The following is a 21,547-nucleotide window of genomic DNA, read 5'->3' on the forward strand; positions in this document are numbered from 1 at the left end:
GGCAATCTCTTCTAATCTTCTGGCTCCTTCTTATTCTCTGTCTTTTATCTGCAACCTACCTTGGTAAAGCTCTCCCCACCCCTCTATGCTGCTCTCTTAAGTCACCTCTCTTCCTCATGCTGTGAGAGCTGAGCATATGCCATCATTGACTCATCCTGTCAAATCTTTCTCTGACTTGTCATTTTGTCTGCCCCTCATGGCTGCTTCCTTCTACAAATTAACTTTACCTTCGTTGTTTGGGATTAAAGGTGTGTGCTAAGGGTGAGCCTGTACTCCAGTCAGATCACAGAGACCTAGAAGGCTTTGGATGTGATCCCTTGCCAGAACAGGCATGATGCTGGATTAAAATTCTTTTACATCTCCCCCCATTCTGATTAAGCTAAATACTGTATACAGTTTAACTTTTATAACACTAGTGCTCTTTTACTGAATTATATTCTTAGCCCAGTGATATGATTTCTTTGTATATGTATACATATGTGTACAAGTGTGACTGTTTGAGTATAAAGGCCAGAGGTCAATCACCTAGTTGAGTGTCATCACCTAATTTTTTGATACAGGGTCTTTCCCTGAGTCTGAAAGTCCCTGTTTGGCCACACTGCTGGCTACCTGGTTCCAGGGACCTTCCTGTTCATATAAGCCCAGCTCATTTCAAACGACTGCAATACAGTTTTATGGGTGCCGAGGAACCAAACTCAGGTCTTCATGCTTGTATGACAAGACTGAGCTAATTTTTCAGTCTCAGTGATTTGACTTGTGTGTACCTGTGTGTGGATGTGCATACTCCCATGTGTGCGTCAGTATAGAGATCAGAAGTGGATATCAAGCATCTTCCTTCATCTATCTTTACCTTATTTTTAAAAAACCAAACAAAACCAAACCAAACCACAGGTTTGTAGCTGAACCTGCAGCTCATTGATGTATGTGGCTGTATGGACTGGCCAGCAAGGATCTCCTTAGCTCCACACCTCAGCTCTGGGGTTGCACCACTTTGTTTGGCTCTTTACATGGGTGCTAACTATCCAAACTGAAGTTCTCAATGCCTTCACTGACTGACCTATCACGGCTGGGGAAGTTAGTGGCCCCTGGAAAGGGGAAATCATTTTCCTCAGTGGTGTGGCCATTTGTTTGTTGCCCATGCTCCAGTACATCATGCTCCACCTACACGTATGCAAGCAGCCCTAATTGAACTCAGTGGGTCCCATACATACCCACAAACACATGAGAGCAGGAGCTTGCTAGAAGGAATTCAGAGTGTGTGCATGGGAATCAGATGAGGGAGGGTAACGGAGTGGGTACGAGTTACAAACAATACATTTGCGTATGGAATTTTCAGAGAAAGAATTAAACATAAAACCTATCACCCATCCCCCACCAATTTCCCTGTACCCTCTGCAATCACCCTACAGCCAGCCAGTCGCCTGGGGAAAGTTCTATCATTACAGATCACGTCCTAATAGTGACGAAATGGTTTCAAACTATATTTTCCTGATGGCTAACGGAACTGGACCTCTTCCCATGTGTCTTGGAGATGCTTGTATATCTTCCTTTATGAAATACCTGAATCTTCTTAAATTTTAAAATCCTTAATTATTAAGCAATTGCTCTGACTTAGAGATATTTAGAAGCAAAACCTCTTAAATCTTTTTACAATTCTAAAGTATTTCCTGTTTTATAATTCAAATTCCAAAGGTGGAAAAAGTTAGAAAGACCTACAATGTAGATACTTCCAATTTAATGGTTGATCACAATTTAGACAAGTATTAAGAACGTTATAATAAAATCAAGTTGAAGAAGGATTATTTTTGCCCCATTCTAGAAAGTAAATTTGGAGGCATTCAGAATGCAAGAATTATCTAGTTTAGCTAGCTATTCCCTTAGGACCTAAGGCAGTGACACAGCTAGCTTGTAATTATCTTTCAAATGATTTTCTTTTTAAAGGTGGAAAGAAATAAAGAAAACTGGTTTCATAATTTTTCCACTATACAAACATTCAGAAAGGTTAAGGGTTATTTTCTCATATACGGCTAGATATTATAAACTATAAGTACTCAATTTACAAAATTACTATTGAATTTTCTAATCACTGATTACCTTGTCATATAAAATTGTAACAAACTGAAATTTAAATATTTTCAGGTCTCAAATCCCAGCTGTGCTTTTACCTTCCTTCATTATATGACACATCTTGCAGCCTTCCAGTGACATGATTTCATCATTCATAAACAAAGAAAAAGGCCATCTGTGACTCTGAATGCACAAGTGTGAAAAATCATTAACATTCTAAATATGGGCATATGGCTTGTGACAAAATCTTTCAAGTTCATTACTCTCAATATTTTTGGGCTACTAAGGCACCTTTAGTTGTTTGTTTTGTTTTTAATTATGTACTATTCTCTTTTTTTGAGGAGGGCGCTCATGTGAAGTCAGAGCGCAACCTGTGGGAGTTGGTCCTCTCTTTCCACCGTGTGGGCTCTGGGTACTGACCTCAAGTTTCAAGCTTGACAGCTGGTTACTTCACCCACTGACGGAGCCACTACAAGGGTTACTTTTAGTTTTATATAGTTTTCTTATGAAGAGATCAAAATTGTTGTAAGAACCCAACGACAAAGAGCTATGCAGAGGGGCCTGCCTACACCACCAATGTGTGAGGCTGAAGTAGGAGTAAGAGTTCAATGCCAACCTGGGCTGCGTAGCTAGGCCCTGCATAGAGAAGAGGAAAGGAAAAGAGAAGGAAGAGCAAAGAGGAGAAAAGACAAGGAAAGAACAGGAAAGGAGACACAGGCAAATGTCACAGGAAAACAGGCAAGTGTGTGGGAGAGGGTAACAAGGTACCACAGCATCCTCCAGAAGTCCAATGGGATAAAATACAGTGCGACAACTGTTTCATTCACCTTGCTTGTCCCAACAACTCCCAGAATCCTCCACGCTTTGTCTCTGAAGACTTTCTTTCAGCAGTTTGGTGGTGGTTTGGTTTGGTTTGGTTTTTTTTTTTTTTTTAAAGATAGACTCTCATTATGTAGCCCGACTGGCCTGGGACTTGTTATGTGAACCAGTCTGGTCTCAACCTCAACAGAGATCTGAGCAGCTCTGCCTTACAAATGCTGGGGTTCAGAGCATGTAGCATGACACCTGGTTTTAGCACAGTTCTATATCAAAATTACAAACACAAACACTGCTGCAAGGCAGAGGAGGCAAAGAATTCGCTGTATGCGGTACTTTCAAAGAATAATTACATTTCACGGATAAAAACAATCCAAGGGCTTATTCCCTGATAATCCATTAGTAAGTAACTTGTATATATGCAGATGCAGAGAAAGGGTGTGTTTGTGTAGCCCAGAGGTTAACATCCATTATCTTTCTCAATCATTTTCCACCTTATTCTTTGAGACAGGACTCTTGTTAAATGATTTGTCTACACTGGCTGGCCAGCAGGTTCCTGGGACCCTCCTACCTCCATGTCCCCAGCACTGGGCACTATATGGGAGCCACTGTACCTGGCTTTCTTACATAGGTACTGGGGATGTAACACTTGACCTCCTATTTGTGCAGCAAGTACTTTACCAAGAAAGCCATCGACCTCTCTAGCTTGAGCTACTATGTTCTCTGGAGAAGTAAAAATGATGTGCTTTCAGGAAAGCTCAAACAAATAGGCACTATTTAGCCTAGAGAGCACACTGAACGCTTATAATAGTTGTTTTCAAACATTTAATACTGTCACGTAAAAGAAGGACTAAAATTGTTCCCCAGAAATCTAAGGGACAGAGAGAGCTAGGACAACTAAGAAAAACTACTTCCTAAGGCAATGAAAGGCCACGAGAGAGCAAGCACTTCACTGGGGTCACTCTTAGAGACAGATGAGTGACCAGAACCCAGAACTGAGCAAGCGCTTGGCACGTGACTGGATGTCACTTTAATAATCATTAACCAATTAAACATAAGCACTTTCTGAGTCAGAAGAGTTCAAAGACCAAGCAGACTACTTAGGAAGTGTGAACTTCTTGGTGACTAAGCCATTATGAAGTAGATGTCCCATGACCACTTTCCAGAACTACCGCTAAGGGGATCAATGCTGTCAGTGCAGCTTACTGACATTCAAGGCCTCTTTAAATGCTTACATTCTGTAAATCTAAAAAATAAATTCATGATAGAATAGAAAACCTTTAAATAAAAAATATTAGCTTCAAAATCAAGAAACTCAATTTGTTGATAAAAATCTAGAAAATACATAAAACTCTGAATATACATCAGATGAATAATTTCTAATTTTCTACCAACCTTAAAGACTTTTCAACAACCTGGGTGCGATAAACTTCTTCCTGGTCCAAATTTATAGTGCAGAAACAATCTCGCATTTTGTTGGGTCCAAGATATGGCAATAAATTTTTTGCTTCATCTGTTGACACAAAAGTTTAAATTGATGTTAAATATTTATTATATATATTTATCACCCAAAGCTTATAAATGAATTCAGTCTGGAAGAAGGCATAATATGGAGTACAGGGAAAAAAAGCAACTTGTGCTCAAAGAGGTCAGGGGGTCTAAAGGAGACTAGTGAAGACTGGGGGATGAGCTAAAAGGTGGTGAACTTTCCTGAGAAGTCTATAAAAATGAGTATTTTTTATTACAAGAAAAAAACCTAAGTGTTTAAAAGTAAAAAGAGCAGAGGAGACACATCACTGCATCCTTCCTCTATGAAAGGGCAGTTTCTCTCCCTCCTGTCTCACCAGAACCATCTCAAGAATTTTCCTGCAATGAATCTCTCCTGAGTCAGCACTAATTCCCCTTCTTCCCGCTTGCTCTCAGCAGCATATAAACAACACTCCACAATTAAGACAAGCAAAAGCAGCAGACCACCATCCTCGGTCCCAGCTTCTCTCCCGGGCCACACCTCCACTTCCAGACTCCTCTGTTAAAGGAGAATTTCTTCTAAGCACTGCCCCTCACTTGCTCACTTTCCATTCATGCTGTGATCCCCTCTAATCAGCTTCCGGTTCCAAAGTGACAATGAAACTGCTTAGTCAAGGTCACCAATGTCAATGGATGTAGGCTCACCCACGTCCAATGTGTTCTTACTACATCCATACCTTTGCAGCAGCATCTAACAGAGTGGACTTGTAACAAGCTCCCTGTTCCTGGATTCCACAGCACAATGTTTCTGGCCTTCCTCCTCTGTCTTCCACACATCTCCTCATCTCAATGCTGTAACTGCCTCAGGGCTCTGTTCTAGACCATCCCTTCCTTTTTCTATAAACTACTGCAGTACACACTGTTAATGCTAGGAGCTCCCAGTTCTGTGTTTGCAGGCCTGACCTTCCCTCATTCATACCACTAGATATCTGGCAGGTATCTCATATTTAGCAAGTCCCCCAAACCAATCTTATTTCCTCTTCTATAAGCTCTTCCCTTGGTCTACCACCACTTCCTTCTCACTTATCGTCTTCCTGCCTCTCTCTCACACAATCCAGCTCATTAGCACATCCAGAAGATCTTCAAAAAGACAAAATCTAAAATCCAGCTACTTCTTCCCTTCACTAGAATCACCCAAACAGAGGAGCATGGCAGTATCTTCTGTTTCTGCTACTCTTCACCAACCTGTTCTTCACCAGGAGATGTGATCTTTCCTTTCCTTTCCCATGCTGGGGATCAGACCCAAGCCGTCTGCATGAAGGCAGAGTAGACGAATGCTCTACCGTCGCTGAGCCATAATCCAGAGCAAGCAGGATCTTCTCATAAGATTGAACTCGGTCACTTCTCAGCTCATCCCACTTGTCTGAGAGTAAAGTCTAATCTCTAAATCACACTCTGCATAACCCTGAAGTATCCCTCTGACGCCTTCTTTTGTTCTTCCCTTGGTTCACTTTCCCCCATTCATCATCCATGTCAAGTTTATTATCAAGTTTATTTCTTCCCGGATCTCTCTACTCTACACGGCTGGGACATTCTTATCATTCAGTCCTGACCTCAAATGACACTTGACAGAGACCTTTTCCCTAATTAGTCTTAGGTTTGGTTTCCTTGAGAGCATTTGTAATGGGCTGAACTTCTGATAAGGGTTTCTGCAGCTCCTGTATGAGGTCTGAGAACTCGCTAATGCCCAAGATCTAAACAGGAAAAGTCTGGTGGTATGTTTGTTGAAGGAATAAAGAACCCAGCAAGTCAAGCTTTGAAAGTCTCATGAGCTATTTGTGTACCAAAAGGACACCCAAATGTCTACTTGATGTGTATACTGAAATTACATACCAATGTACAAATCTAAGACAGTGAGGAAGGGGCCAGCAAGAAGGCTAAGTGGGTGGAGACATTTGTGTGCAATCCTGACTAGCTGGAAGCAGGAGTGCACATGAAAGTTTCCAGCGTTTCTACAGTAAGACGACGGGAGGTGACACAGGAGACCCACCCAAAAGCTCTGAGGTCAACAAGATAAACCCTGCAGCCAGGTAGTAGTGGTACATGCCTTTAATCCCAGCACTCAGGAGACAAAGACAGGTAGATCTCTGTGAGACTGAGGCCAGGCTGGTCTACAGAGTAAGTTCCAAGACAACCAAAGCTATTCAGAGAAACTGTCTTAAGGAAAACAAAACAACAAAACAAAACAAACAGGGAGAGAGAAACCACATTTCAAAAACAAAATGAACTAGCTGGAATGGTGGTCATGCCTTTGATACCAGCAACTGGAGTCAGAGGCAGGAGGATCCCCGAGAGTTTGAGGTTCTCTCCCCTGTCCCTCCTCTCTCCCTACACAGGACCTTGCTTAACAATTCTATTTTCACTGTTGTCAAACGTCTTCAGAATTTCCTTTGCCTCTAAATAACACAATGGATTTGTTTTAAAACCAAAGTTTATAGAGTCCATAATACACCACCTAATTATATATATATATATATATATATATATATACACACATATATATATATATACACACACATATACACACACACACATACATACATATGACTACCATAAATATGCTCCATATCTAGTAGAGAGTTTAGAAAATTAAATCATTACCCTAGGACGTGTACCTGTTTTATTCATGTTAAGTACTGGTTAGAAAATACTGGGGCATAATGTGTACATAATCCACCAATCCCACCCCACAAGAGGGAAACAAGGGTTATTTTGTCTGTAGAATTTAATGAAACTGAATTGCCAGATATTTACTTAAAATAATCAAAGGCCAAGTCTCATATAGTGTAAGGAATGCACCCAGCATCACTTTTTATAAAAGTAGTTTTCCTGACATATTTTTTTCACTATTTACCACTGGTTGACATTCAAATAAACTGTTTTGAAAATTCATCCCATCAATGCCCAGTTCTCCAAAATAATCACAGTAATGTTTATCAGTTATGAGGAGTTTTAAACTGTAATTCCAAACTACAGTAGAGATTACTGCTCATTGATAAAGCACCCTAGGCGATGGTTAGAACACGAAAGAAAGCACTGCTGCCTCTCTGCATCTCTAAGCAGAAGAAGGTGTTACCAGCGCACCCTCCACCATCAAGCTACATAAAGTACAAAGTGAAGCACATTTGAAGTCTGCATTTTCCCACAGATGGTCCTACTATTTCCAGGCAAGTTTAGGATATAACTCGCATGACTGAGGCAAATTCACCCATCCTCTAACCCTCCTCTTTCACTCATACCCTAGCCTTCTACAATTAGCTTCACACCTTCCTTTGCCTAGAACCTTTACGAACACTAATAATACTAATCGAATTACTGCCTGTCAATATCCACATATGTGGTCACTCTTTAGTATCTTAGCACTAACCCACCTTCAGTTTGGGCAGCTCATGCTAGGCGGTCTTTGGTTTACCCCTCATTTAGGCTTTTATCTATAGAGCATGTTTAAATGGGAGGAAACTTGGAATAGACTATTTAATTCATCAGAGGAAGGCCACTGTTAGGTATTTTAAAAACATGCCATTATAAAATAAAAGACTCCCCATGCATGGTGGCACACACCTTTAATCCTAGCACTCAGGAATCAGGGTTTTGTGAATGGATCTCTGAGTTCAAGGCTACTCCAGTCTGCATACTGAGTTCTATTCTTAAGAAGAATCAAGTTTATACTCATACAAGATATGGTGGGTTAGTGGTACAACATTACTTGTGTGCCTTCTGGTATTATGGAGACTAAAGCTAGAAACTCTCTCTCCTAACCTATCTTGAAGCTATGTTTATGTTTCTAAGTTCAATTAATTTAAGTTCCACTAATCAGAGTCATTCACTAGAAAACTGGAAGACAGAAGAAGGACACTGAGTTTTGGTAGTTTCTGGTAGCAAGCAGTACCAGTTACAGGTTTCATATGTATTAAGAAGAAATCCACGGGGCACCCATTGACCCTTTTATGAAACCACACATTTTCAGAGATGAACAAAATAAACCCTTCATTAGACATTTCTTCTTTCATAGATGTAGTGTAAGTTGGCCAAACACCTTCTCATTATATGACAGCAGTTTTAGCTGACCAATAAGATATAGCTTTTCTTCATAATGCACACACACACACACACACACACACAAACAATTTTCCCTTTTTTGTTGTTGAGACAGGGCTTTTACGTTGGCCTTGGACTTGCTATGTCATGAAGGACAGACAGAGAGAAAACCCTGCACTCTTCCCTCTCCTACCTCTTCTTTCCAAGTGCTAGGTTACAGGCCTATACCACCATTCTCAGCTGTTATCAGTTTTTATATTAAATTAACTTAAAATTCTCTTTAAGAGAATTTTAAACTCATATCCTCTCTAAGAAGAGTATATGCTCATAAAACTGCTTAGCCTCCTCCACTCCAGCCCCGATGTTATTTATCTTGATGCTTGTCCTCTCTGTGTAGATTATACAGTAACTCCATGCGGGCATGCTTCTGTTTAGATCCTATCGTGTAAATTTTTAGGGAACAGAGTCTCCCACTGAACCTGGAGCTAACAAGTTTGCCTAGATTAACTAACCCACAAGTCCCAGGAGTCCTCCTGTCCCATCTCCCCCAAGAGAGACTCACAAGTGCATCTCGTCGTATTTGGCTTTTTTAATGGAATCAAACTAAGATTCTCATGATTTTGCAGCAAACATTTTACCAACTGAGCCATCTTCCTAGTCTACCATATAAACTGTACCTGGCACTAGAATACTTACATCAAAGCTGCTCACACTTACTTTGAGAAGTGTGGTTTATACACCTGTGTGTGTACACGTGTTTATGTAGATGTTTTAGGGAAGATTCTGTGTATATATATATATATATATATATATTTATCAGTAGGTTTTATTGTTGTTTGAGAATGTGCTAGGTGAACACAGTACTGGATAAACTATCTCTTAAATATCTGGATGTCCCACAACCAAGAATTTTCTCACATGTCTCCTTTGATTTGTACAACAACCCCATTAGGTAAGCAATTCTGTTCCTTTTTATAAAGTAAATCAGCAGCAGCAAGAGCATCAATGAATAAAATCATAGTCAAAAGCCAATAGCATGATTATCTACCTTTCCACTCTATTCTTAAAGATTTTCTAAACTAGTAGTTCTGAGACTATCCTTGTCTGAGAGAGACTTGGTAAACCCAGCCCTACTTCAAAGCATACCTTTAAAACAAAGAAGAAAAGGACCTAACATAGATCCTAGAGGGATCAAGCCTCAGAGGAAATCATAATAGGTCAGGGTCCTGAACAAAGTAATAATAATAATAAAAGACTATTTGGAGCAGGAAAAAGTCAAGCCAAACCATAATAAAAAGCTACCACTTACTTAATAAATGAATATGTTACACATAGCAGATTTCTAAAGAATGTCACGTTATTTTACTTAAAGTCTTTCAATGATGTATTTTTTTCAAAATACAGAAATTAATACCAGAAGATCAATGTTCCAATAGAAGGCCTACCACATGGACAGGCCTTACACGGGACGTGATGTCATCTTTGGTAATGGAGGTGGGGACAAGAAGCATCTTCAAGGCAGCCGTGAATAACACAAACTAAGGCAGGTGGATTCAGGGAGAACCTTCTGGAAGGATACAGGATGGAGGCCAACAGAGAACCTAAAATGGAAGGCTACAGAGTTCTAACTTAGACTGAGGTAATGAAAAGGAAAGAGATGAAAGAAAAAACTGAAGAGAAACTACAGAGAGTTCATAGAATCTGGTATAAACTGGCTCAAGTGACACAAAACATGATGTCCTCAGAGATGTCAACCTAAACAGAAGCTTTTAGCTTTTACATAGTGAGAGCTATGACAGTATGTAAACTTCAGCATATAGTCACACTAACAACAAGAAACAAAGAAGGATCAAACATACTTAAAAATATACTCTGGGAGCAAGAGAGGCGGCTCAGCAGTTTAAAGTACTTGTTGCTACCGCAGAGAACTAAGTGTGGTTCCTAGCAGCCAGATGATGGCTCACAACAATCCCTAACTCCAAGCCTAGGGGATCTGGTGTTCCTTGAGGGTACGAGGTACACATGTAGTGTATATACGGACATGCACACAAAGCTTTCATACACTTAAGATAAAAAAATAAATCTTTAAAAAAATTTAAAATTTTGAAAATATGGACTCAGGTTGATAAGCTTAGATAAAATTAAAATGCTACCTAACTATACATCAGACAACCCTAGGTATGATATGATAATATATAATAAAGTCTTCAAAATGTTCTCCTAATTTTAATTTCAACTTCTGCAACAGGGAATTCTAAAACAAGTAGTACTGACAATTCAGCAAGTTAAATGAGTGCATTTTAAGACAGACACCTGAGTTTCAATATAAGCTTTGTACTTTAGAATCTGTTATGTCCTTAGTTTCAACTTCCTGTGTAAAAGAGGTAATACTTAGGACTGTTGTGGACATTAACTGTGGTAAAGCACTTGGCACAATATCTAAAACAAAGTAAGTACTTAGCAAATCAAAACGAGAACTAGTAGAGGGCTAGAGGTTCTTCAAAATTAGCATCTATATAAAATTCCCGTATTCAAGCCACCATGTTCTGATCAAAGATAATGCATAATAACTGTCCCAGTTATCTATATTGTGATCATGCTAATCACCTCTGACTGAAGCTTAGTCTAGAACAAGAAGTTAGGAAACTACTGTACATGAAAAGGCTAGTTTCACAAGGTATTGCCAGGAAATGTCCATAGGTTATAGAAGTATGTTACCAAGTGCAGGAAGATCTTCCTGTGGTCTGCCTTGCTCACTTCTGGTGTCAGCTTCGAATGTGTGCTGGTTTCTAAGGTCCCTAAAGGCCCCTGTGCACGGTGAGAAAGCAATCAGAGATTATGGTGTAATCTCTGCTGAGCTAGGCCATTGGTCCCTACAGCTCCATGATTCTTAGCAAGGCTCATAAGGCAACCTAAAGAGCCTGAAATGCCAAGCAAAGAGCTAAAAGACAGATGCTGGGAGAGCCTCGGGGCATGTAGACAGGCCTTACATGGGATGTGAGTGTTATCTTTGATAATGGAACTCTTATCAAAGAAGATACACATACCCAACTCTCATTTATAAAAGGTGTGTACATATTAGGGGAACCACTCAAAAGCAAGAAAGTACATTAAACAACAGAGAGATCAGTGGGCGTGATGGCACACACCTGAGCTCTAGCACTCTCACTAGGCTGAGGGTTTGAGGCCAGCCAGAACTACATAGTGAGAGATTGCATGTCAAAAAACAAGGAAGTAGAGAAAGAAAGGAAGAAAGGAAGGGGAAGGGAGAGAGGGACCGAGGGAGGGAGGGGCAAAAGGAGGGAGGAGGTAGAAGAGAAAAACAACAAAAGCAGGGTTAGGAAAACCAAAGAATCGTTTTACAAATCCCTGGACTCATTTTTGCTGTGTTTGACAACAATCTAGCTTTAATCACTACTCATTAGGCCACCATATCCTGACAACAGAAATGAATTCATGCCAGGACACTACAAGACAGAAAACCTGGTGTAGGGAACGGACATGAGCCTTGTCAACAAGCCTGCTGAAATCTGGTGTTGCTAAAGAGCCCCTCTGCTGCTCGCTCTTAAAGAACAGCAACCCTCTAACAAAACGAAGCAAAGTATCCTAGCCCAACACCCGGAAAGCAGCAAATATTCAGTAAACACTGCTTCGTTTCCCTTATATACGGAGCAATTTTTATATAAATAAGACTGTCCAAATACACAGGTTCAAAATTATTCAGGACCTTTACATAACACTCCTTTGAAAAGTATTAACTTTTCAAAAAGTCAACCTTCTTAGCATAAGCAACTGGTCAAACAGGCAAAGTACATAGGAATCCATTGAATTTTTCTGAGTTTCATTTTCTTTAACCTCAAAATAAAATTATGGGGCTAACACATGTTTCTCTTGAAGAAGGCCTGAGTTCAGTTTCCAGCATCCATACAGGGTGGTCCCAACCACCTCTAACTCCCCTAGCTCCTATAGGCACCTGCACTCACACATCCATGATTAAATAGAAATCGTTAAAATTGTCCAAAAGGCATAAAAGGAGGGCTGGTGAGATAACTCAGCGGGTACAGGCACTTGCTGTTAAAGCTGATGACCTGGTGGAGCTGGAAGAGAATCAACTCCTACAAGTTGTCCTCTATACACACACACACACACACACACACACCCCTTCCCACACAATTACATACATTTATATACAAACTAGTAAGTAGAAATTGAAAACAGAAAATTTGATATTATTCATTTCAATGTATGCTTAAAATGTTACTAAATCTGATTTTGGATATAGTGTCCAATCAAAAGTTAAACTGAGTCTCACAATGTCTGACACTATCAAATTCATTTGTACAAATAGAAAATTGAAATAACATCTCAAATACATACTATACTCCCTATTGAAAATCAAGTCATTACAGAATACTAATTCCTGTTGCCCATCATTGGAAAAAAAAAATCAATATACATCTTTCTAGACATTTTTAAATAAAATTTATCTACTAATTTATAGGGGGGGGGAACCACTGTTCCAAGAGTTTAAAAGCATACATTAAGGAGCTGGCTTGTAGCTCAGTGATAGAAAACTTAATTAGCATTTGTGATGTCCCAGGCTTGATCCTTGGACATCATAGAAAGAGAATAAAGGAATGAATGGACAGATGGGTAGATGGATGACAGATAATAAATATACATACTACTCTAACAATTTGCTTTTTTTTCACCCAATAATACACCTTGGGGTCATTATAATATAGATGTAGTTTATTCTGTTTAACTGCTATAGAATATATTTATGGACAAACCACTTTAATCACTTTCCTGTTAATAGAACTTCAATTGTGCCTTTTTAAAAAACAAACAAGGTCAACACAAAATATCTTTCTGTCTGCAGGATGATATGGTAAAAGTAAAAACGTAAGAAAAATACATCTAGGTTTTTATTAGATACTACCAAATGCTCTAACATGGTTTTATAAACGTAAAATCACAATGAAAGTACGAAAAGTATCTGTTTCCTTAAGCATTCATTCAATACTGAAATATACAAGGTTTCCATTTTTTTAAGTGTTGAGGTATTTATACTTTTATTTCTCTGATTCATTTCTGGTCAATTTCACCAGCATTTTCATATATTTACTAGATAATTTATTTTCTTCTGTGGAGTGTCTTTGCATTCATTTTTCTATTAGCCTCTTTAATTTAAAAATCTGTATGAAGCCTAGACATGGTGGTGCACACCTGTAATCCCAGCACACTCAGCCACTGCAAGAGTCAAGAATATTATCACAAATTCAGGGTCAACCTGGGCTACATAGCAGGAGCTCACATTTAAAATAACACGCAGCAGCCAGGCAGTGGTAGTGGTGGTGGCCATAACTTTAATCTCAGCCCTTGGGAGGCAGAGACAGGTGGATCTCTGGCCAGCCAGCCAGGTCTACAGAGTGAGTTCTAGGGGAGTTAAAACTACACAGAGAAACTCTGCTTCCAAAAAAATACACACACACACACACAGACACACACACAGACACACACACAGACACACACCACACAGACACACACACACAGACACACACACACAAGACACACACACACAGACACACACAGACAGACAGACACACACACGGCCTACAGCTTGGCTGCAGACACAGCTTGATGGTAGAGTGCAAGTAAGACCCTGAATTTTCTCCCTAGTAGCACACATCCACACTCACACACACACCTTACACATATAGATGATAAACAGGGCTATTTACTGTGGCAATGTTTGTTATTGCAAAGACAAGCGACAACTTAAATTGCAATCAACAGGTGACTGGTTACCTAAAATGCAATACATCTAGATGAGATAAGATGAGGTATTATACATACTATAACTATATTATTTTTAAGTGAGGATATAAAAACATCTTTAAGTTATATTTAAAAAGATGCAGAACACTGCATATTTTGCTTCTATTTCTCTGAAGTGGAAAAGCTACAATACACAAGCAATTATTTGTATATGCTTAAACTACCTCTAAAAAGACACAAACTAAGCTGGTAGACCCCCAAAATGATGATTTTAGAGTCTGGGTATCAAAAGTTTTTAAGTATACAAGAGACACTGAGGGACTGCAAAAAGTTAAGGTGGAATTTGACACAAACAGTAAACGTCCAGATTCATCTCCACAGAGCTCACGGCACCGCTAGTCCTAATCACCTCAGTAAGTTCTTAGCAGGAGCAGATGAGCATGGGTACAAACCTCAAATGCACCACTCTAAAAGCCATCGGGGAGGTAAAGCAGTCTTCATATCTTAAATTTAGTGTATTTTCAACATCCATAGTAATAAATCAATAGCGCTCTAGAAACAGTGCACTAGTGCCCAACAAGTGATTAACGTGTGACACTTGGGTCCTTTAGTCTTCATGTACACATGAACAGAACAACAGTGTTCTTTTCCTTCCAGTTCTAAAGCTTTATAACTCTGTAAGCAGAGAATGAATGAAAGCTACTGCTTAGTATAAATTTCAGAGTAAAACACTGAGTAAAGACTTTCTCATCCCACTCACAGCTTAGACCTATTTTTCAGTGCCAGGGATTGGTATACCCTATCAGATACTCAAATATGTATCACATACGACTACTGAATTAACTACTGCCCATTGGAAAATGTTTAGGATTCAAACCACCTTAATAAATCTTAGGCGAATTTCTTAAAAGTACTGCATTAAATACAAAACAGGTATATTAAACAAACTCCATTGCTAAAGCAAAGGGCTCTGATGTATTATCTTAAAACAAATGGTACACAAGCAACTATTAAATAATTTGAGGGGTATCTTCTGAAAGACACACCCAAATCCTCATTTTTGAGGTAAATAGAGGCTCCTCAATATGCAGTTAGTCTATCATTAATAGCACTATAAGAAACCACACTCAAGTGTTCCAGGCTCTTCCCCACTTTCTCTTCTATTAGTTTCATGTATCTGGTTTTATGTGGAGGTCCTTGATCCACTTGGACTTGAGCTTTGTACAAGGAGATATGAATGGATCAATTTGCATTCTTTTACATGAGGACCTCCACTTGTGCCAGCACCATTTGTTGAAAATGCTGTCTTTTTTGCACTGGACTGTTTTAGCTCCTTTGTCAAAGATCAAGTAACCATAGGTGTGTGGGCTCATTTCTGGGTCTTCAATTTTACTCATTTGATCTTCTTGCTTGTCTCTGTACACCAGTACCATACAGTTTTTATCACTATTGCTCTGTAATACAGCTTGAAATCAGAGATGGTTATTCCCCCAGTTCTTTTATTGTTGAGAATAGTTTTCACTGTCTTGGGTTTTTTGTTAATCTAAATGAACTTGCAAATTGCTCTTTCCAACTCTATGAAAAATTGAGTTGGAATTTTGATGGGGATTTTGTTGAATCTGTAGCTTGCTTTCAGCAAGATGACCATTTTTACTATATTAATCCTGCCAATCCATGAGCATGGAAGATCTTTCCATCTTCTTCTGAGATCTCACATGGGCACAGGGGAAATTTTCCTGAACAGAACACCAATGGCTTATGCTCTAAGATCAAGAATCGACAAATGGGACCTCATAAAATTGTGAAGCTTCTGTAAGGCAAAGGATACAGTCAATAGAACTAAATGGCAACCAACAGATTGGGAAAAGATCTTTACCAACCCTACATCCGATAGAGGGCTAATATCCAATATATACAAAGAACTCATGAAGTGAGACTCCAGAGAACCAAATAACCCTATTAGAAAATGGGGAACAGAGCTAAATACAGAATTCTCAACTGAGAAATATCGAATGGCTAAAATGGCAGCTAAAGAAATATTCAACATCCTTAGTCATCAGGGAAATGCAAATCAAAACAACCCTGAGATTTCACCTCACACCAGTTAGAATGGCTAAGATCAGAAACTCAGGTGACAGCAGCTGCTGGTGAGGATATGGAGAAAGAGGAACACTCCTCCATTGTTAGTGGGATTGTAAGCTGGTACAACCACTCTGGAAATCAGTCTGGTGGTTTCTCACAAAATTGGACATAGTACTACCTGAGGACTCGGCTCTACTACTCCTGGGCATATACCCAGAAGATGCTCCAATGTATAACAAGGACACATGCTCCTCTATGTTCATAGCAGCCTTATTTATAATAGCCAGAAGCTGGAAAGAACAGAGGAATGGATACAGAAAATGTGGTACATTTACACAATGAAGTACTACTCAGCTAAAAAACATGACTTCATGAAATTCTTAGGCAAATGGATGGGAACTAGAAAATATCATCCTAAGTAAGTTAACCCAATCACAAAAGAGCTCTCTCTCATGCTATGCACTCACTGATGAGTGGACATTAGCCCAAAAGCTCAGAATACCCAAGATACAATTCACAGACCACATGAAGCTCAAGAAGAAGGAAGACCAAAGTGTGGGTGCTTCCATCTTTCTTAGAAGGGGGAAAAATACTCACGGGAGCAATATTGAGACAAAGTGTGGAGCAGAGACTGAAGGAAAGGCCATCCAGAGACTACCCCACCTGGGGATCCATCCCATATACAGTCACCAAACCCAGACACTATTGTGGAAGCCAAGAGGCATGCTGACAGGAGCCTGATATGGCAGTCTCCTGAGAGGCTCTGCCAGAGCCTGACAAATATAGCCAACCATTGGACTGAGCATGGAGTCCCCAATGGAGGAGTTAGAGAAAGGACTGAGAGAGTTGAAGGGGTTTGCAACTCCACAGGAAGAACAACAATATCAACCAACCAGATTCCCTCCCCCCACCCCGCACACTCCCCACCCCCCACCCCCGAGCTCCCAGGGACTAAACTACCAACCAAGGAGTACACATGGAGGACCTATGGCTTCAGTTGCATATGTAGCAGAGGATGGCCTTCTCGGTCATCAGTGGGAGGAGAGGCCCTTGGTCCTGTGAAGGCTTGATGCCCCAGTACAGGGGAATTTGAGGGCCAGGAGACAGGAGTGGTGGGTGGGGGAACACCCTCATAGAAGCAGAGGGAGGGGGGATGGTAACATTTGGGGGAGGAACAGGATAACAATTGAAATGTAAATAAAGAAAATACCCAATAAAAGAAAAAGAAACCACACTCAATAATAAAAACGTTTTCTTTTTTCCTTTGGTGGGGGTGGCAATGGAGACTCTGTTTCTCTGTGTAACCCTAGCTGTACTAGAACTTGGTTTGTAGACCAGGCTGGCCATGGACTCGGAGATCTGCCTGTCTCTGCCTCCCAAGTGCTGGGATTAAAGGCCTATGTCAGCACCACCTGGCTCATATTTGATATAACCTTATAATGGGCCATTTTGGGGCTAGGGGAAGAGATCAGTCAGTAAGTCATATTTGGTTGCCTCAAACCTGAGGACCTGAGTTTAATCCCTGGAACCTAGGCAAAAATGCTGGGTGTGAAGGGTCCTGCATGTAACCCAGCACAGAGATGGTAGAGACAGAGGGATCCTAGGAGTTTGCTGGCCAGCCAGTCTAGACTAATTTGTAGGGCTCCAAGCCATAAGAGAGGTGGGCAGTGTTCCTGAGGACAATGCCTGAGATTATCCTCTGGCATCTACATGCACATATACACACATGCATGTGTACCTGCACGTGTGCACTCGCACTCACACACACTCACACACACATGAATGAATGAATGAAGCCAATCTAGCTAGAGATTTTTGATGATTAAAACATCACACAAAGCCGGGCGTGGTGGTGCACGCCTTTAATCCCAGCACTTGGTAGGCAGAAGCAGGCGGATTTCTGAGTTCGAGGCCAGCCTGGTCTACAGAGTGAGTTCCAGTACAGCCAGGGCTACACAGAGAAACCCTGTCTCGAAAAACAAAACAAAACAAAAAATAAAAAAACAAAAACCAAAAAACATCACACAAAACTAGATGTCATAAAAATTTAACATACAGAAAATGTTCCCAATTTAACAATAACACATGACTATACAACAAAACTGTTACCAGTTCTTAAAAGGGTATAAAATATATCAGTAGGCAAAATACAGAATCTGATATTATCAAATAATTTCACAAAGCACATTAACAAGGAAATAGGATTAAGGTTTATAATTAAAGGATAAAAATGGTGGTTTTATTCTAGCTTCATTACTTCCCAGTCACTCCAGGACTATTCAAAGAGTTCTCAGTTACAAAAACTCTATGAACTCCCTGAGGTTTATTCCTGTCCTCCACAGAGCAAATGATTAGCTGAATGCTCTGTGAACTTTTACAAAGGCCCCTCTTTCCTCTGTTCCTATCCAGCTCAAAGATGGATTCTTCTTCCGTCCTAAAGAACCCATCATCTCATTTCAACTATCTGACAAGACTGAATTATTAGCATGAGTAATCCCTTTTAAATCTCTTCCTCTCAACTCTTGGGTAGTCAATAATACATCTTGATTTTCATCTTAGTACCAAAACACTTAAACCTGTCATGTCAAATGAAAACAATTCTAGGTAAAGTATGAGTTTAATATTTTCTTTTCCAAGCTCCGGGGACCAATTAGTAACAAAACCAATGGACACAGTCAGGAAACAATTAATATTCTAATTAATAAGCCAGCATTTAGAAGAATGTAATCCTTTTCCTAAGGAGGCAACTTTGGCCTCAGTTCAAACCTAAGATTAGCAGCCATTACAACTTTTCAAGAAAAAGAGTAAAGAACTTCCTGAGAGACCCACGAAGTTTTCCTTTCATAAAGCTAACACTGCTAATCTGTCCAGAGATATGGAAATCCTTTCTTATCCAGATACACAGTGCTCTCAAAGTATCCTCGTACAACACTGAGAGATAGGGTATTTTCTAAAGGCCTGCCCTGATCTAGTGAGACTGAGACTGTTAAACAAACACACACCACCAACAGCAACAAATATTAAAAACAAGAATGAATTCTAAAATTAACATAACAGGGGACATATACCAATGATTTTTATAAGAAGAAAATGGTCATGAATTACGTTTTTCTTTTTTTTAAGCATCAAAGCCATATGGCTAGAAACAAGGGTAAATCTGGTCAGAGGAGACTTGGATTACATTGGAAGGATATGTGGCTCTCTGATAAATAAGGGGAGGGGGACACAATCTCAGGCAGAGGAAACAACGTGAGCCAAGTGTCTGGTGACAAAGCACTAGTCCATTCTAAAGATGAGAAAGATAAAAACAACCACAAGCTCAAGAGTAAACAGCTGCCTGAAGTCACAGGAATATTACCTAACACAGTATGAAGCAGAACACGGGCTTTCGGCTTCCAATCTGCTGTCTACACCAGGAAACGCTAGTGCAGGCTGGACAAGAGCATCAGATAAGGCTTATCTCCTACTTAACTCCTTCCTAAGAGATGGCCCATGGCTGACCCTGATTTTTTTTTTAGGGGGCTGGGGCTGAAGGTACTGACTACACCAGGCCCCCTAAGCTTGAGTACTTAACCTATCTCCTTTGTCAAACAGCCATAAGTCATTCTTGGTCTGAAAATGTCAAAATCCTGAGTGAGTAGTTCTTGGGCCACATCATTGTCTCACAGATCTCACTGTATAATATATCAAACACTTCCCACAAGTCTTCGAAGGCTGGTGCCTTTATAATCTGGTATCCCTGAGAGAAAAGCCCTGTGTAAGGTAGTGTAGAGCCTTTCAAAACGTTTACAGTTGACTTAATTAGAAAAGGGGGTAACCAAAAAAGAGGCCACATCAAGCCTGAAGACAGACAGACAGACTGACAGACAGACAGATAGGTAGATATAGATACACACACACACACACATATATATAAATCTAAAATTTTTTTCACCTGAATATAGAGTATAATAGAGGGGGTGCATACAAACTACCTTTAGGTATGCTACTTATATCAAAGTAGTTCAGACCAAAAATACTCCTAATTTTGTTTACTAAAGGTTCAGATGAAAATTCTAAGATATCTAACAACTTTATGTGGTGAATTCAGGTAAGGAAGCCGACCATTCAAAACCCTCAGGACATCTAGGACACTAAAATGCCCTAGGAAACCGGGCACTAACCAGCCTATCACCCAGAATACTGTCTGCAATAATAGAGTTCTTTAAACTGGCTGTGTGAAAACAGCTATGAGATGGTTTCTCTCTCTCTCTCTCTCTCTCTCTGGTGTGTGTGTGTGTGTGTGTGTGTGTGTGTGTGTGTGTGTACTTGTTAATGTACTGACTGTGTGCACTAGCTGTGTGCACATCTGCATGCCCATGGGTGTGGGTGCCTGAGACCAACATCTGCTGTTTTGATCTCTCTCTCTCTCTTCACCTTTATTATCTGAGACAAGGTTTCTCTATGAACCAGCTCTACTCAAGCAGGCTACCCAGTCCCTGAGTTTCAAGGATCTGCCTGTCCAAACACTCCACTAGTGCTGGGTTAGAGGGAAGTGTGGTGATCCCTCCTCCCCCACCCATGCCTTTCTACTTGGGCTCTGGTGATCTGAAGCAGGTCCTCCTGCTTGCTTAGCAGGCACTTTACCAGCTGAGCCATCTCCCCACCCACTGGTTTTCTGATCTGTCAACTTGAGGTTATATACCTTGTGAAATTTATGGGACACAAATAAGTTAGAAATGAAACACTGAAGAAAGCGTGGACCATTATCTAACCTCTAGAACTTCCACAATATAAACATTAGGCCACCCTCGCTCTTCTTAAGGATGATTCGGACTACACTACCCAGGAGTGCTTCCTCTCAGGTGGATCAGATGAGAGGCTCCCAAAGAGCAGTTCTGAACTTAACAGCTCATCTCCAGGCTAACAGGGAGTTAGCAGGTTCTCCCCAAGGTTTCTCAGTGTGGTAGAAAGGACTGGTGACTTCAGCACCCGCAAACTGCTTAGATTCTTCATTGTCAAGCTGCCATCATCCCATTTCTGTGACTTCAGCACCTGCTCATGTTTCCGCCACTTCTCATCACCTTACAAAGCCCACGTGTCAGTTTCAGGAAACACAGAAGGGCATTTCCTTACAAGGATCCAGAGCGCAACCAACCTTGATCATACCAGCTAAAAGAAGGGCAAGAAATGGGAGGGGTGTTCTTGATTTCAATATGTATCCTTGTGAAACAGTCACAACATGACCTGAGCTATA

At 40.3% G+C, this 21,547-nt stretch overlaps 1 protein-coding gene across 3 annotated transcripts in view; it reads right to left on the reverse strand.

The window, feature by feature from the left end:
- Rasa2 (RAS p21 protein activator 2) overlaps nt 1-21,547 on the reverse strand; it is a 194,616-nt gene that overhangs the window by 73,002 nt on the left and 100,067 nt on the right. For all 3 annotated transcript variants that reach the window (XM_085827928.1, XM_085827927.1, XM_085827929.1), the window contains one exon: nt 4,279-4,396. In XM_085827928.1, coding sequence (XP_085684054.1) covers nt 4,279-4,355 — 77 coding nt within the window. In that variant the 5' untranslated portion in view covers nt 4,356-4,396. The remainder of the gene's footprint in view (nt 1-4,278; nt 4,397-21,547) is intronic.

Source organism: Mus caroli, unplaced genomic scaffold, assembly GCF_978045245.1.
Source record: "Mus caroli unplaced genomic scaffold, Mus_caroli_1 scaffold_11, whole genome shotgun sequence".
Classification (NCBI taxonomy): Eukaryota; Metazoa; Chordata; class Mammalia; order Rodentia; family Muridae; genus Mus; species Mus caroli.